The 18,200-nt window shown below is 39.9% G+C and overlaps 2 protein-coding genes across 2 annotated transcripts in view; one reads left to right on the forward strand and one right to left on the reverse strand.

Moving 5' to 3' along the window:
- The window catches only part of si:dkey-247m21.3 (5-hydroxytryptamine receptor 4), a 45,106-nt gene extending 40,869 nt beyond the window's left edge, over window positions 1-4,237 (forward strand). The window contains exon 6 of the mRNA XM_036529942.1: window positions 4,144-4,237. Coding sequence (XP_036385835.1) covers window positions 4,144-4,237 — 94 coding nt within the window. The remainder of the gene's footprint in view (window positions 1-4,143) is intronic.
- A 2,860-nt stretch (window positions 4,238-7,097) lies between these two features.
- On the reverse strand, window positions 7,098-15,630 carry zgc:86764 (uncharacterized protein LOC797431 homolog). The gene is made up of 14 exons (XM_036530153.1): window positions 15,614-15,630; window positions 14,776-14,908; window positions 14,503-14,625; window positions 13,972-14,205; window positions 12,308-12,478; window positions 11,920-12,069; window positions 11,659-11,809; window positions 11,117-11,253; window positions 10,908-11,003; window positions 10,027-10,173; window positions 8,264-8,359; window positions 8,041-8,142; window positions 7,490-7,585; window positions 7,098-7,212 (listed from the first exon to the last, which is right to left on the reverse strand). The coding sequence occupies exons 1-14, from the start codon at window positions 15,628-15,630 to the stop codon at window positions 7,147-7,149; spliced, it is 1,719 nt and encodes a 572-aa protein (XP_036386046.1). The 3' UTR covers window positions 7,098-7,146.
- Between the last annotated feature and the right edge of the window lie 2,570 nt (window positions 15,631-18,200).

The raw sequence follows: 18,200 nt of genomic DNA on the forward strand, positions 1-18,200 counted from the left end.
GTGTGTATGTGTCTGTGTGTTTGGGAGGGGTGTGGAATGTGGAAAAGGAGCAGGTCAAACTGTCAGGTCAAGTGATGGTCAGTATCTTATTCTTACAGTGTTTACATCTGGTCAGATCTTGTTGAGGTTCCATTATCAGCATTCCACACCTCTGGGAAGGATTGGAAGTATGCCATAAAGCTGTTGAGGTTAAAAATGGCAAAAAGTAATGTTTTCTATAATGATTATGAAGCCCTGACTCTGGAGTTAATAATGCTCTTTCTGGTCTATGTCATCTCACTTCAAGTACGAGTATGAAAAAGTTTTTTGTTTCCCTCTGGGGCACTTTAAATTTATTGCATAAAAAAAAATCAGGATGGTTCCAAAATATTCACATTATGTTTATGAAAAATACATTTTGGAAGGTTTATGAGTTCAAAAGAGCTGCATGCTCTCTGCTGCCAAAAATGTGACTGACATGGAAACCATACCGAACTATACATTATTGGCATGTTGGCATAGCAAAAGACACGGCCATCTTAATTTGAATTCAGTGTTGTAGTGAATTCTTCATTTTGTTACACCTTAGAGGTCTTTAGCTGAGGTGCAGTGCCATTGTTATTTTCAAACATGAATCTGAGCTGAGGCTGTGGTTAAAACTGAGATGTATCTATTAGGTAGAATGAGAGGACATTGTTTCAACAATGGCTATTTTAAACCTGGTAATGGCTTTGTGGCGCCACATTCAGATTGTGGAGCATCTGTTGTTGCCACAGTGTCAGCCTAAGGCGCATTGGTCCGGTTTCACATCTGAAACACACGTCACTCCCCCTAGGTTTGGTCTTAAAAAGCTGTAAGAAAATAACCTCAAGCAAGGAAATATATGTTTTCTATTGTTTTGAACAAGTAAATGAAGTTTCTGATATTTAGTTGACACAAAGTTTCCCTTATGAAATCATGATTCATCTGTCCTTGCTCTTGTACTGATAATGGTGTGTACTCTGTTCCGTGTGGGGACTCCGCTCGTGTAATGAGCTCAAAAAATACAATAGTGACACGTTCTATTTGTCATGTTAGCCTGCTCTCCTTAAAAGGAAATGTTCTGTGCTCCGTTTATACACATTGTTGGCACATATATACAATATTACAATACAGTGTAGAACATGCATGCCACAGCTGATTACAGTATCAGTATACATTATCGTGGGCACATGGCAGAACATTAGGCTTTGCTGAGTAAACTTGCCTCAGATTTGTGATTTTGCAAAGCACTTATATGTGAAACCCTGTATATTGATTTTTGTTCTATACTGTAATGATTACCTTGTCATTGAAGTTCCAGTGTTTCTGTGGGTGCTGCGATAATCCATCATAAGATTTGGTTAAATTATTGCAGCGATTTGAAAACGATGACAAATAAGAATGACAAACTTTAGCAATGCGCTAATTTCAAAAACACTTAACCAAAGATTCCTGTTATCATGCGATACTTGCTTGGTACAAGTAGTCCTGGATTAAGAGTGGATTCAGTTGTTAAATTAAAGTTTTTTTCCTCTTTCTTTTGCCAGATATTTGGAGCATTTGGTTTAAAATCACTGTATCATGTTACCATTTATTCAGAACGCCATTAACAATTTATGGCCCTGCAGATCCCCATGCCACTGCCTCCGACTGATTCTGACTGGCTCAGTGTACTGTGTGACCCCAAAAACTTATTCAAGATCAACATACCCGGCCATTATGTGAAAAATACGAAACTGATCCGGGGTCAGTGATTGAGGGTTACTCTGTGCTCCAAGCAGATTGTTTCCCTCTCTGCAATTGTGGTCCTGGCAGAACTTCATGTCAGCTTGTGCGCCCCTTCCCAGGTATTGAAAGAATCACCCTTGGAAAACCAGGATAGCATCAGCTTGGTTGAGGATGCTGATCTAGACATAATGTCTTGTGTATTTTGTGTTTCACCAATCAGGAACACATGCTTTGAGGCCCCCTCTCCCACTCTGCAGGAACTGCTGAGACACAGTTACAATGGAGGAGCTCACTGTCACCGAACCCCATAGGCAGTAAGAGACCCTCAGTGCATGGGGTGTCATTCTCATCATGAACCAGCGTCATTCATAAATATCCAGCTCCTCTGTGGTGTTTGTGGCAGCCATCAGTCATGTCTTGGTGTAGACATTACATTCTTACATGTTCTTGTTTGTCCTTATTTCTGTCATGAGACAACATAGGAATGATAGGAATAAACCAAAAATAAATCAGTAACAGAGAATAGTAGGAACATCCAAATCTGACAGCAGCCCTCATTGCTCACTGCAAAAATGATCACCGAAGTGATCAGGTCATTATACATCAAATACTTAAGAAAAAATGCAAACAGAATGTTGGAATCTTCAATCGAGTTTGGAAAATATATCTAAGCCACCATATACAATAACATGTCTAAGTATGAATAGAATGTATAAATATTCAGTGTACAGTACTATACATACTCTTGTTTAATTAAGTAGCCGTATCCTGACTGTGACCTCAGGTCTTGTGCAGGAAGCCAAACATATCTCTTCTCTGACATTCTTCTCTCAGCCAAGGAAAATAGTGGGTTTTCAAAGATGAACTGTGTGTTTTGACAGTGAAAGGATGCCCTCGTGAAATTATAGAACAAAAAGTTAATTTTGCAGCAAAGAAACAGCACTGTTTGTTTTTTTCCCCCGGGGTTTATAATTGAGGACTTTGGTGGTCTCTTTAGAGAGCCAACATCTGGGCTGATAGGGATGGTCTTCCAGCAGCCCTGTGAACATAATACCTGATCTCCACGGCTGCTCACAAGGAATTCTCCTTTCATTCAAAGTGGCTAAGCTGCTGCTTTCGCACGCTAAGATAACTGTTCCTGCTAGTAATTCAACACATCCACCAGTGTCTGTTGCGTTTTAATCTATTAGGGAACAATTCTAAGTTGACCAAAAATAGCTTCTGTCAAATATAACTGCAATGCACTTTCTTTAACTCTGAGTAATGATTTTAAGCAAGTGTTTTTTTCTTTGGCTACTTACGTAACATTTTTTGTTTTGGCAACAGTAAATGAGCTATATATTCCATCAAACAATGAATCCTTCTCAATTATTGGAAATGGAGTGAACAGCATTTGATTTAGCATCTTTAGATGCTGCCAACCGCACTGTTTCCATGGCTCACTGCGATTGTAAAAAGTATAATGCTAAGCCCCGATCACTCTGAGAAGGGTAACCATAATGCTAAAGTATGTTAATTGCTCAAATTCAAATGCATGGAGCTGGTCACAGTACAACAATATTTATAAAGATCTAATTAAAATTATAACGGCCATCCTTGGCATCACTTTCAGAATGCTGCATAGGGTTTCAACAATAAAACACATCTAACCAATCAGTGCTATCTTAATCAATGATGAGGTTTAGACAGAGACAGAGGTATCTACTTGAAAACAATTGACAGACAGGTAAGAAGTGGCAGATTCTCAGCTGTGACTGCTAGTAAACAACTGACGGTAACCATTTAGTAAGACCAGGACTTGTGAAATGTGAAATCAGCCCGAGTGTTCTGGGTGCGCTTCATAGTTTAACCTCTCCCGTGTGCTTTGGTTGTTACATCATCTAAGTACTGTACCAAATCTCCATTATAATCTCCTTGTTCATGAAGTCTGTTTACCTCATCGCTTTACTTACTCTCATGTTGTAAATTTCCCTAGTAAGTGGGAACACAAAGGTGTTGACAAACTTTAACAAAAGCTTGAAATTCTGCCGGGTTTAATGCTTTCACAAATTGTGGTCTGCATTTTACACGTTTCATTAAAATGACACAATAGGTCTTTCGAAGTTTGTGTAGTCACAAATGAGCTTTTCACACATTTATTATAAATGTGAAACTACTAGCTAAATACATGATACATTTTTAGAATTCTGTTTCTTCAATGGCATCCCACATGCAATTTAATATCTCACTCTGAATTTGTGGTTCACAGTAGTAATACAAATTTCTCTGATGTCTGAGAATTAAACTTCATGACATCAGCCGAATGTGTGATTTGGTCCTGTCTTTTTCTGTAATTAGTGTCTGTGAAGACCTATTTAGGTTTTGTGTATTTACCTGACCATCTAACATTAATGTGCTCCCTTTTCCCTTCAATAGATTATCTTTTCTGCCCAACCGGAGCTACAGTGACAACGGCCGGCGGATTCTGTCCAGTGAGCTGGAATCTCAGGAGTCCGTTGGCGGACCCTAGCAGGGGGAGGATGGCAGCACCCAAGAGACCTTACAGTCCAAAACACACATGGACATACAAGGATGTATGAAGTGCATCTGCTGTTATTAATGTGGTCACTCCACTTTACGCAACTATGTCAGACTAAAGGTTTGTCTTGGACAGCGGACTCGGCTGAAAACCAGATCAGATTTTTTTCCATTTTCCCATGGTCTCTTTAATAATGTTGGATGCTACAAGACTTTTGAGATTATTGAGAGAGAAAAAAAAACTGCTCCTGTTTATCTGTGGCCGACTGTGTAAAAGACCACGTTATAGAGGTCCCATGGTATAATGTTTTATATTAGAGAAACAGAAGCCACACACATTCACCAGGTTATGTTTTATATTAGATAAATGGAATCCACACACTCACTAGGCTGTTGAAAGTCACCTTAAAATGAGGGAATACTGTACTGCTGTGAAGTAGATTTAAACTTCCAGCCTCCGTGTTACAATGAAATCTAACCCTAAAGCAGCTCTCACTGCATGTGGTAAGGAACTATACCCTAACTAAGGCATACTGCTCCCATACAAAATGACAACAGAGAGCCCAGGACTGGTTCATGCCATTCTTAGACTTCAAAAGGACCAAAGACTTCTAAAAATAAACAAAATGATTAAGCACAAGGACCACTTGTTGTTTTTGGGAAAAAAAGTCTCTAATGACCATATTCAATGTCCTCAAATTATAAAGGCAGGTCTGAGATGTTTTTGTTTTTCAGGCAGACGTGGACCAGCTGAAGTTCATGAAACGAGTCCTCTATCTTTTCAAGAGGTCACAGCCAGAACTGTGCCCTATCAGGCAGTGTTAATTGGTGACAAGAGCACAAGAGCCCAATACCAAATTGTTAAGTCCCCTGAGGTGTTTTAGTCTGTCCAGCACTCTGATACTGGGAAGCATATAAACATTTATTTTCTGTTAATCAAGTCACTTGTTTTTTTGGTTGTTGGGGTGTTGCCTCAGCTAGTACTCATCCTGTTGCACTGCAGCCAAATGATCAGGGTAGGACAATTTATATACACATAAATGTACTATTGTATTTATTCCAATGCACGCCTTCAGCTTCGAAAATAAGGAGCAATGACGACTTTTGTTACTATGTGACAGCCTTTTTTTACAGTCTGGTTTTGCATTGTGTTGGAGTGTAGTGTGTGCAAAATTAATGTAGTTAATTGTAACAATGTGCAACTGGAGAAATCTGGAGTGGCATTTTGAAGAGTGAAAATGGCACAAATTGGTATTTTTGCTTGGTTTCAGTTCTCATTGCGTCAAATAAATTGCTTTTCTGTGCATCATTTCCATTGTGCCTTCATGATGTCATGATGGACATTTACTATAAAACTATTCCTTTGTATGAATAAAATACATTGCCATTGTGTTTCCCTGACATGTAGGAGGGATTGAGTGGAGACTGTAGAATAGTAAGCAGCTGTACTTTTGTAATGCTCTGTATTACCTTGAAAGCACTTATAGAAGTCCAAACCCACAATTATGTACCATCTGTTTGAATGAGACAATTATACATTAAAGCTTTGTACTATTCAAGTCCAAACTGAATGATCTTTTAAGAACAAAGGCAGGTAAACGCTACCATAACACATTTTCTAATGGAATGTACTGTAAATGGAAGTGCAGTTGTAAAGTCTTCACAGCAAGAAAAAAGGACAAGCCTGTGCCTTTAACTCAATAAGGAAAATATTTTTGTGCCTTAAACTTTTTTCTCATGCCAGTCAGTGAAATCTTGGAATGGAAGCGAACTCAGCTCGAAAAGATTTACCGTGGTCCAGGACAGCCCAAAACAAATCCAAGTCTGAACACTTGCCTGCGTTTTTGCACGCCAGACAATCAACGGGACACAAAATTGTTGTGGCTCCTGATCGGATCTTATCAACATTGTCATTTTAGTTTCCTATTGTGATCGGACCACAGAAACAAAATCTTGTCAATCCTTTGATAATTTTAGCTGATTTGTGCAGTTCAAGCACATCCTGTGTTTGGGCCTGTGACCTGTGAATGCTCTCTGGTATTAACTGAGCTTGAAGAAATTGTAACATCCAAATTAAGATTCAGAGGAAGACAGGAATGTTATATTTAAATATTTACTTGAAAAATAGTAATGCTCAAGACAAAGACAGACAAATAGCTACAGGTTTTCTGCTGAAAAAAGTAAACATACCAACACTACGTAAAAACAGAAATATTGACATCTTTTCACAAGCAAAGAATTTACAGAGACATGAAGAACTGAATGTGTCAGCTGCTGTTTCAGTGAATTGTGTGATGTGTACACAATACAAGGTTTGAATTTGAAATATATGAAGCTACCTTGTTGAAAACAAGAAAAATATCATTAAAAAAATAAATATCACATAGTATCCCTTTGAGTATCCTGTGCAATAAATGACCACGGTGCACCAAAAACTCCAGGAGTGCAGCTGAAATCTTGGTACACACAAACCAGCAGTGACAAGGGTGAACAAGTCAGCTGCTATCATTTTTAAAAATACATAGGGTGCTCTTTTTTAAAGGAACATTACCAATCTAAAACCTCTGGAGTGCATAGCTACTAAAAGCCATAGCTTTGCTTTACATGTAACGAGAATCCAAAGTACATCAGGCAAGCTTCATCTCTACTTCAGACAGCCTTTTTTTGCTCAATGGAATCCCTCTATACCACTGTTTGTTCTTAGGCGTGTTCACATTGGACACTGTAACCCTGCTACGCAGAGTTCAACTGAAAGCTAGTGAAATGTTCAGGAGATTATGAAACTTGAGCCTTATCCCTTGAAATGTGCATTACCTTCACTGACCTCAGGAAAACTATGTACAGATGGAGGATTCAAAAAGGGCAACCTAGCTATAAGTAGGAATTAAAGAGTTTATGTTATCAGAGAATATCTTTTGCTGTTGAGTTGAGAACAGCTTCATAGCTGGCCTTCTTGGAGAGTTCGTTCTGCAAGAAAGGTAAGGCAGTACCTTTATTTGCCAGTAATCTATTGGAACACACACTGAATGCATCTATTAGAAAAAATTACCTTTGACACAAACCACTAAGCACAAGTACATACTGAATCAGGAATAGCAATAAAGCCAAGTTATTCCTGTTAGAGACAATACAACAACTTAACTGTGCATCAATCCAAGTTAAGATGCTGGGGAGATTGCAGATATCTTAAAGATCAAATGATAATGAGAAGTTGAGATATTACTGTTAGAGGGGATGGACTTACTGTGAATTCTGAGTAACTGCCGATCCTTAAGTGCTTCTTTTCACCGTTGAGTTCCTGCAGCGGTGATGCCTGGCTGATGTCCAGGGCCCTGTTCCTCTGGGCCTGAGGATGTGACACAAACATAACACTACAGCCCTTGATCAACAAACTGAGCCACATAGAAAATACACTGTCGCATCAGTTTATATCCACTCTCTCTCCGGGCCAGCGTTGTTCTGACCTAAAATGTTTTTCGAGGCAATGTTACATTCTAAGGGACAAGCTTTGACTTTGCCTTCAACATGCATTGAGTGAGATGAGCTCCAGCTGGAACTGTTTCAATTCAAATTTGAAATGGCTCATTTTTCCCAATTCTTGAGCAACAGTGCCACCTACTGGTTATAGCACAAACTGTAATATAGAAGGATGAGCATTTGTTTCATTACTATGAGACTGAAGCAGTTTCAACTCTTTTGATAAAATTGAATCAGACAAATGTTCCTTTTTTTCTCCAACAACACATGCTAAATACATAAAGGATCGCAGTGAAGGAAACTCAAAAGAATGGGTACCTTGTGGGTGCTTAAAGGGGGCTTGCCTGCCAGGCTGATGAATGTGCTGGGCGTGCCATTAGAGCTAGCACAGGTTGTACGCATCATCGACTGGTTGGGCGTCTACAGAGCAGGGGTGAGGAGTTTCAAAGGGGAACAGTGAAGCACAGATATGATCACATGATCACCAAGGGACAACAAATTCACTTTGTGTGGATTGTGCCCTTTGCGGCAGAAAAATTACCTTCCGGATCTTGCTGGGAGTGACGCCCGCGCTGGCTCCCCCGTGAGGCCTCTTGCTTGGGGTTTTGAACGGAGTGGTCTCTCCTTTCTTTGTCATCTGGAGTCAAAACAAAAAGGTTTGTGCTTAAGTCGTCCATGGAAATTCACCCCAAGGCTGGTCTTCACCGAGAAGTGACAATCTGCATTAGCAACTCAAGCAGGTTTCCTGCGCAAATTTGATTTTCCATTTTCCATAACTATATATATAGACAATAACATTTTCCAGGACTGTTGTTCTCTCTGGGGTAAACAATAGAGGTTATACATAGAGAATATGGTAACTCCTCAGCAAAATAAGAGCAAATGTTACTGTAAAACTATGTACATGTAAGGCCTGTACTAGAAGCTCAAGCAGTAATCTGTACAACTTACAAATGTGAAAATAGGCATGAGTAAACATATCATAAAAATATAAGATAAAGACAGTAACTCTTCGTTTAAATAGTGAGACCAACTTAATACCTTGTAAATTCCTTACACAAGTAGCCACTGTAAAATCCCGACTAGTACATGACAAAGTGACTGCATAGCTTTCTACAAACATAAGCATCAGCTTATCAAAGGTAAATGATTAATGATATACACAGTGGGCAATAAAAAGGGCCCAACACAAACAAAATGTTAACATAAAGAAGGTTGTTGCTTCAACCAGACTGAACAGAGTTCAGCAAGGAAGCTACACCCTCTTTTTTTGGGTAAAATAATTTAGTGCTATGTTCACTACTTTCAACATTACGAGTCTATCAGTTAATGCTGTAGGTGTATTTCGATTCTAACAGCAATGATAGAATAAAACCATTTGATTGTCTATTACTCTCCACATAATACTACTCAACAAATGTTACAATATAGGCCTTGTCCATAAAGATGATCTATTTCTAAGATTTATTTCAACTGTGGGCTTTCCGTTGCATGGCTTTGCCATTTTATACCATCTATTGGTGAAATTAAGGCCTTTGTGATATTAGTATTTGGTATTCAGCCACATCTCAATCAGATTCTGATGGTTTTGATCATAAGAGAAGACCTTAAGAGATCATAAGAAAAACAGTGGTCAGTACAGAATGCATACACTTCCACTGCAATTATTTATAATTACATCCATTGGTCTCAAACAATTTGTGTCTAAAATGCATTCCTCCAACAACATTATTGTTCGTTCAAAGAGCAACTTGTCTGTATAAACTTCTCTTTTTCAATAACAAATGAAATAATGAGTAACATATGGTCACGATGGAAAAATCATGCCAGTACCACTTATTCAAAAGTCTTATCATTGCAGCATTCAATACATCAAACAACCCCCAATTACATTCTTAGCAAAAGCAAACATGAATTTTCACACCTTTACTCCTCATCTAAGATGAAGCCTGTGAGTTCAATAATAACATTTAATAGGTCCTGTCCCTGGTGGAAAGATGTAATCATATTAGAGGCAACACTTTCTCCTGTAACAAGACACAGGGAAAGGAACTGTGGGCAGCAGTACATGGAATTGGCTTTCTTTCCATTCATTTTCCAGGATGTCTTGTCATTTCCGTGGCTTTTAAAGGATTTTCAAGAACTGTGGGAACCCTGCTGGGGCATTTATACGCTGGCACATATTTTCCCTTGTGCTCCGCAGAGCCCAGACCGAGCCTGAGAGCTGCATTCACCGCTAATGGGCATCCTTACACATTTGCAACAAATGAGTTTGTAAATGAGAGCTGAAGGGGCCTGACTCACGCGCTCGCCTTTCTCCTTGTCCCTCTGAAGACGGTGCTCCTCCCACTGGCTGGCGACGTACTCCATGACCCCCTGACCCTGCACCAGGAAAGGCGAGCCCTGCTGCTTCTCCCAGTCCTGCGCCACACTCCGCAGTTCCTCCTCCAGCTAATCACACACATACAGCGTAGGTTTCAGGCTTTGCAAAAGGAACACCTTCTTTGCTGTGCAGGTAAAGGACAGGACTGTCTTGGATCAAGGACCCAAAATTGTTTCAAGATACTTCATCTGCATGGGCCTTGCACTGTTACAATGGTTTACAACTCTAATCTATTATATATTGTTTTACGGCAGATATTCAAGTCTAGTCGGAAGAAATTAAAGTTTCTTAGTACTTTTTAGAGTAATTCTGACACAATGTTATGGATTAACAATACAATGAAATTCTTAAAGTGGTATCTGAAAGAACTGATTAAATATTAAGGTGTGGAGTACTAGCAATGGAACATTCAGTTGCAGGAATATCATTTTCATCATGTACAGTGGTACGCATGTAAAGTTCAGTATGTATTTTTTGCTGTACAGAAAATGTGATGACATAAGTCTCAAAAAGCACACTTTGCAGGCCTTTTATTAATACCATATTTTGTTATACTGAAAATGCTGTTACTTATGCAGTAAAAGTGTGCTGACAGCTCATTGTTTTGGCATTTTAACACAGAGGATTACATTACATTAATAAAAAATACAGGTAATGTAATCTATTTGATGATGTTACATATCTACCAGTTGTGATAGGGTTTCAGATATTGGATACTCCATATGTACTAGCACTTGGGCGTCACAACAGCCTTCCAGAACATGACAACCAATGATAAATGATATCAGATAAGGTTCTTTACCTTAGGTAGCATCTTCTGAACTCTAACACGCTCCTTTGCTTCTTTGAGCAGAGCGCCTCCTCGATTGGAGAAGCGGTTTGGATCCGATGCTTTCCTCTGCAGGAGAAACAAGCATCATCCCATACCTTATAAAACAAAGAACTACACAGTCCCAAAGGCATCTCCTAACAAGCGAGAGCTGTTTCAATTCTTCCAACTCTGCGGCGCACCTCAAACTCCTGGAAGAGCGCCCAGTTCTTCTCCCACTTCTCCACGATCTCCAGCAGGGGGCGCGCTTTTTCGTAACAGGCCTTCACACGCAGCAGCTCGTCTTCATGCAGCAACAAGAGTCCCTCAGTAAAGTCACCTATTGGTCGACAGGTGAGTGTGAGGGCTCTGTGGAACAGGCTGCTACTTTTTTCTTAAATCAGTTTCTCTTCATTACCATTATGGGTGGTGTGTGTGAACCATCACGGGGAATTATATTGTTAGCCAAGTAAAAATGAATGTCCCAGAGTGATAATGGGGGCACTGCACTGTATGAGAGCCGTCTTTTGAATGAGCACATAAAGGGCCAATCTTGTCACCTAATCATGCAATTAATTTACAAGAGATGTATGTTGGAATAAAGTAACTTGTGAATGTTAATCTAGTGCCACTATAGCACACCAGTTTCTCTGTGCCAGGGTAAATCAGCTCAGAAACACCCACACTGAAGCACAGTTTCTACAAGCCTGTGAACAAAGTAGAACATCCTCTCCAGTGTACTCACTATCACAGAAGTGGGCGTTAAATGGTTCTCTCTGTTTGGGGCCAAACATGCACTTGTCCCAGAAATGCACCAGCTCCTGCCTGATCTTGTTGATCACCTCCTCCAGCTTAGCTTTTTGCAGCATCTCCAGACGATCCACCTCCTTCTGCCACTGCACAGAGACACAGGAAACCCTTGGAACTCATTTTCTAAAAGCTAAATGTCAATCAGAAGATCTCTGATGGTTTGATGGGCTGATGGATTGCTTGCTTGAGGTCTTACCTGTGCAATCTCATCAGACAGAGTACCCGGTAAGCCATCCTGAAACTCCCTGCGTTCCTGGTCCGTACATTCCAGGCGATCCCACAGGCTAGTAGCCCTATTTCTGAGGTCATCTCGTGTTGAAGTAAGCGATTCCTTCTTTACCTGAAGCTGAGGTGAACAAAGACTGTTTTTCAAAAATGCAGCACTGACAAATTATAATACTCCATAGGTGCTAATATATTCTCTTAGATGATGGAGGATTAGCTTTTCATCTGTGATAGTTAAACTGTCCGTGTGAGATCAAAACTGTGTCGTGAATCCCTGCTCAAACTGTTGAAGTCACTGAGCAATGCCAATGCTTTCTGGCCATTACAAAACGACTGTTACCTCTGGGAAAAAGACTTACCTGACAAAGCAGCAGCTGAAGGGCCTTAATGTTCTCGTGTGTGAGAAGGAAGACATCATCATCACTGCTCACAGCCTCTTTCTCCAGGCTGGTCTCAGGTTCATGACCCATCTCTCCCATCAGACGGGCAATGTCCTCCCTGAGGCCCGCGAACACCTTCAACCTGCTCTTCTACAGAAACAGAACGGACAAACAAAGTCAGTGCCAGAGTTTATGGGTCATGGGACAGTCTCGCATTGATACAGCAAATAAAACCTTGAAGTGGAACATCTTGCCATTTTAGACACATCATTTGGAAATATGGAAGACACCCCCCCCACATTACGTCATTCAATGTCCAGTCTACCATGGGCACACAATTGTGTTTGGAGAATCAACATTCATTTCAAAAAAAGATTAAACTTGAGTTACAAAACATAAAAACTCATTTTTAAATGTGACATGTTATGGCTAGTAATATTTATGTGAAACAACAGGAAGGGTAACAATTACAGACTACGTCTACATAATTACTCCACTTCTTAGCAACATTAGATTTATTTTCACTGTGGTAGCTAGTGGAAAAATATTTCCATGCATGTAACTATTCAAAACTATACAGGCTCTGAGCACAACACCTTCTTTACCTAACCATTACTAATATCAAGATTGTGAACCAAAAACCTCACAAACATGTTTGTTTTTGACAAGCAGATGTTTGTAGGATAAGAAAGGGTTTTCATTAAAGCTGGTAAAAAGCCAATTTGCCAATTTTACCAATATAGAAAGCAGCCAGACAAGCAGACTAGAACAGCCTGGAATAAAATAATGAAAATTCCGTGCAAAAGCATTTTAAGACTTTCTATTTTTGAATCTATCAACCTCCATATTTGCCTGCAATTTTCAGTCTTTCCTCGCAGCACATTTGATTCAACCCACTATTGTTGGCTATTGCAGAATAAGACCGAGAACAAACCATTTGTTAGGTCAATAATCACTCAGTACTACCACTCTACGCATTTGGCTAAATCCACCCTGACATTCTGATGGAAGCAGGGCCCGTGAGGCTCTCTGAGGCTATGGGTATATGAGGATCAACTTGTACAGTTTAATGGATATGAGGGGAATGGGGGTGATTCAGTAATTAGAAACAGACAAAATGTGCCACACTCCAGATCATTTTCCTCGGTGAAGTAAAGGAAGAAACTTCTTCCAGAGTAGTTTGGGGTCATTGGCTTTGTAAGGGAAAATATGCTACTCCATTTTTTTCTCTTTGAAATGTTAATATTATGAGCCTCCCTATGAATCTTAAAATAGCAACCCCTCCACAAAGATGCACTTTTTTCCGGGGACCACGACAGACCCTAAAACTCTAACCTATACAAAGTCACATTACAACCATAAGCAGGCATTTATGCATGAGAGCAGTGGCTTGGATTAACATTATACTGGTGACAAGCCTTTTAAACCACCTTGTTGCCATTACTGTGCTTGCAGGGCGATTCCTAATGTTTTGGTTTTCTGGCTGATCTATTTCTCTGACATTTCTAAAATGTAAGAATATCTGCTAACATACTAAAAATGCGGACCTTTTCACACATGCTCAAAGGTACAAAAGCAGTATTACTCTAGGATTTGGGAACAGATCGTTGAGGTGCACAGCTGAGGCCTGTGATCGCTCTTACCTTCTCGTCGCTCAGGGTCTTGATGTGCTCTCGGAGCTGCTGCAGCTGCGTGCGAGAGGGCATGCTGCCAGTGGGGATGTAGTAGGGCGTGGCGCAAAGCTCCACGCACAGCTCCTCGTCTTGCTGCTGGAGGCTGCGCATCTCCTTCAGGCGGTCGTTCTTCTCCTTCAGGAGCGCCTCCAGACGCAGACGCAGGTTCTTCTCCGTTTGCAGAACCGTCAGGCCCTCCTCTAACTGAAGGGATAATAGTCTGCGTTACCCACAAACTCTCTGACAACATAACTGCCCGCTGCCAATAACCGCTACTTTTCCAAAACCGTTTGAACTTTAATTGTGTTCCGTTACATTCCCAGGTCCGGAAATGGTTGTTTTCCTGCACTTAAACTGAGCATAGCTCAGCAAAGCTGTTTGAACTGTACCACTCAAGGGAGCTTGTCAGTCTACTATGGCTTCAGTGTATGCTCTCCTTTACTGAGATTCTTCACACAAGAGCTGTGCAGAAAGGATACGTGTTTTCAGCTTAACACTTACTTTGTAAGGTTCTAATGACATCTCCGCATACAAGCCCTCCAGTTGCTTCTGAAAAGCGACGATATTGGATCCAATGCGATGTTTCAAAGCTTCTTCTTCTGCGATCATATCATTCATAAGACTCTTAAGGAAAAAGAGAAACGACAACCTTACAACAATGAAAGACAATGTTGCATCACCAAGAGAGGACAGTGGTTAGGTAAACCATTCGTCATTCTGCCCCGTTCAGTAGGCTTAAACAAGACTTCAAACCATAAAGGGAGTGCTGCTCACCTCGATGTGCTTCTTCACCGTCTCCATACGCTCCACCCTCTGCTCCTCCATGATGCCAATGCTGTCCCAGATATCTACAAGTCTGGCCATGGCTAAATTTATCCCTGTCACCAGTGAAACTGCCAGGGCTTCGCTGCAGACGAAAATGACAAGGAGCAGTATTTACATCTTAAAACGAGTATGTCTATATGCCGTTCAGAAAATGCACTGCGTCAAGTCACTGGTTGCATTGCACAGTTTAGTGCGTAACCTTCTTGTATGTCCTCAGCACAAAATAAGATTCCATCTTACACGGACATTTTATGCGACTGAGCGATAAGTTAGTTTACCTTGTTATTTATGTAATGCTGGGTAATTCCCCGTTTCTTGCTTTAACTCACAGTTATTGACAGAAGTCTTCATGATAATGACATAGCTAGCCCTTAAGAAATGATGTCTGCAATATTATGGCATCGCTTGCTTAGTTAACGTGTCGCTAGTTAGCTTGCTAGCTAACTAACAACTAGCATACTGGCTGTTTGGTTAGTTGTCTAGCGCGCTGGCAAGTTGTAGCTAGTCGTAAAATCGAGGTAACTTCGTTAGCTAGCTCTAACCACATAGACTGAAAGACGCATTCGGCTGGTAAGACCTACCCAAGCTAGTGGTAGCTTGCTGGAAAATGTCAAATAATTTTACTTCAAGAAACAGTTAATGAACTACGTCCCCTAGCCTAGCTAACAAGGCTAGCAGGCAGATTCTAAGACCCATAACGTTAACTAAACGAATATACCACCCATCAAGCTAACTAAAGAAAGACATCGATGGCTACATACGTTTACTATCACACTGGCGAACTTACCTTCTTCGACTTGGCATGATAGTAGGAAACAGAAAAGAAATTATTCAAATATCCTTCGCCAACTAATTTCGTCTACAACGAAGTTCTTTTAGTAACCACTCCAGCTACCTGCTTGCAAGCGGCACGATTCAAATGTTTGCCTATCTAACATTCGCGAGGTGATTGGACGATCATCCGCCAATAAGCGAGCCGACAAATTTGAAGAGTTTGTTTTTGGGCGGGGACAGATGTTACGCATAAATATTAATATTTATACATTATGAATCGGCCAATCAGGCTTAGCGTGGAGAAAACATCCCTTTTATCTAACTATAGATGAATGAATGTATCTAACGTTTTGCATATCGGACGATGAATCCAGGGCGACTCACATAGAGAGTCAGTGTTCCACCTGGGTAGCGAATCAGCAAACATAGGGATAAAAGTTCTGCCCCAATACTAATACGCCACGCTGTTGCCCTAAATTCTATAAACAGGATTGGTAGCATACCTTACTAGCAATAAACTGTGAGTGAAAGTTCACCTACCTACTTTAAGGAACAAAAGAGCAGACATATGCTATGGTGTGCATTATGATGACACAAGACCCAAAAGAATAGGGATCCGGGATATAAATTTATATCCTGCCTACACTGACACATGAATAAATGTCTCCTAATCATGGCTTGGGTTTTGGAGTATATGTAGAGGCTTTCTGAGACTTCACCACAATACAGAAACATGATATTGTACTGATCATAAAATATATATTTTCCATCTCATCCGTCTGTGGTACACTATTAAGGAAGGTAGGTAGGACACTGATTTAATCATTTACGATGGAATACAGCATAAAGTTGAACTGGCTGGGAGGGTTTTCATATTTTTACAAATAAGTTTCCAGTTGTTCCTGAAAAGACCCTGTAATCTGTCATGGAAGAGTGATTTTCATCTCCTCATCCATTTTGTAGTATTACTGGCTGTGGACAACTTTACTGGGTGTTGTCTGCCAGAAGAGGGCAGACCAGAATCATTGATCAATACAGTATTGTCCATTTAGTCAATACTGAAACTCTAAACATGTGGATGAAAGACAGTGTGTTCTATGATGCTCACATGGCATCAGATATGCTGTATTATCTATATATCCATGCATGGTGAGCTACAATGAATCTGCCTATTTTTTGTCCTCCTATCACCCATTGCTTTTTAAACTGATGAGTGGAAAGACTGTCCCCACCTTCTCTTGTTAAAGTCTTCTTAAGGACTTTTGCTAACATTTGTCATTAAATTTAGCAACCTTTCTGATGTGTCAGTGCTTTTCCTGTCTCTGAAGGTGCCTGAAATCAATTGCTTTTCCAAGTCAGTTTGATAACTTCACAAAGCGAATCAGTTAAAAGGACAGCTACATCACAGATATTTTTATCTCATCTGTAGCATTCATTGTGGTTTGTTCTGCTTGTAAAATCATCTGTCATTAAATTCTGTGATCCTGTCTTTAATGTATTAGTTAAAAAAAGAAAAGGTTGAAAAGTTGATAAAAGATCAAAGAAAAAGTTGGCTTCAGTGCTCTTTAGCAGTTTTGCTTACCACATACTTTGTTTCCACCTATTTTCACATGTTTAAAACAGATAAAAATAAAATCCATTTCATTTATCACTGCACATTGGAGGGAAATCACAGACCATTTCATCTTATAATACTAGTGCAGTCTTCACAACATACTTGCACCCACCTATCTTGCAGGCCAGCTCCTATTCTGGCCATTTCCACTGGTAGTCATCTGTCTGTCCTTCCTTTCTACTGCTCTATGGCAAGGGCCTACCCCTGCTCGGCCTAGGCCTATTTGGGGTGGAGTGAGCTGCCTACTTTGCTTAGGACAGTAAAGATGCTGCCACCTACAGGTGGTGTCTTAAGATTCACCTTGGACTGCATCTGGGTTCAACCAGTTAGGATTTCCCCTAATCTGATGGCTGGAGTGAAACAAAAATATATCTGTCAGCTGCTTTTAGTTGTACTTATAGGCAAGAAGTAGTAACTGTGATTATGATTTATACTGGAGGTGTTATTTGTGGGTCTATGTGTTATAATATCAGTTACATCAGAGACTCCATGACGAAACTCCCATGGTAAATCTGTGATCCTACAGGATTCTACAAATTGTCTTTTGCAAGGGTTATTTCATTCTTTTTAGCATTGTATCATTATTATACATTGTGAAATGATGTACCAGAGCTTGTCACACGTTTTATAGCTTCTGAGAAGAAACTGGAGAGAAAGGTGAAAGTTATACTTTCAGCTATTGCTGTGATTTGTTAGTTTACTGATCAATAATTAACTTCTCAGCTGTCTGTTAAATGTCAGCGCTGTACCTAAAAAACTCTTTGATTGTAGGAATACCATAGTATAATTAAAAAGAACATATTTATTTTCAATAATAATTTCCTGAACAAACAAATTCCTTTAAAACATATATATATATATATATATATATATATATATATATATATATATATATATATACATATATGTGTGTGTGTGTGTGTGTGTGTGTGTGTATACATGAATACTATAATAACAGCAGTTAAGATGCAGTCTCCTTTGCTGT

Source organism: Megalops cyprinoides, chromosome 5 (genome assembly GCF_013368585.1).
Source record: "Megalops cyprinoides isolate fMegCyp1 chromosome 5, fMegCyp1.pri, whole genome shotgun sequence".
NCBI classification, from domain to species: domain Eukaryota; kingdom Metazoa; phylum Chordata; class Actinopteri; order Elopiformes; family Megalopidae; genus Megalops; species Megalops cyprinoides.

What these genes read in the sequence shown, in the direction of transcription:
- zgc:86764 (XM_036530153.1), bottom strand. An exon ending in TGTCTGATGAGATTGCACAG is followed by an intron (nt 11,810 to 11,919) that starts GTAAGACCTCAA and finishes GTCTCTGTGCAG; the next exon opens with TGGCAGAAGGAGGTGGATCG. An exon ending in GCAGTTACTCAGAATTCACA is followed by an intron (nt 7,213 to 7,489) that starts GTAAGTCCATCC and finishes CCTTTCTTGCAG; the next exon opens with AACGAACTCTCCAAGAAGGC.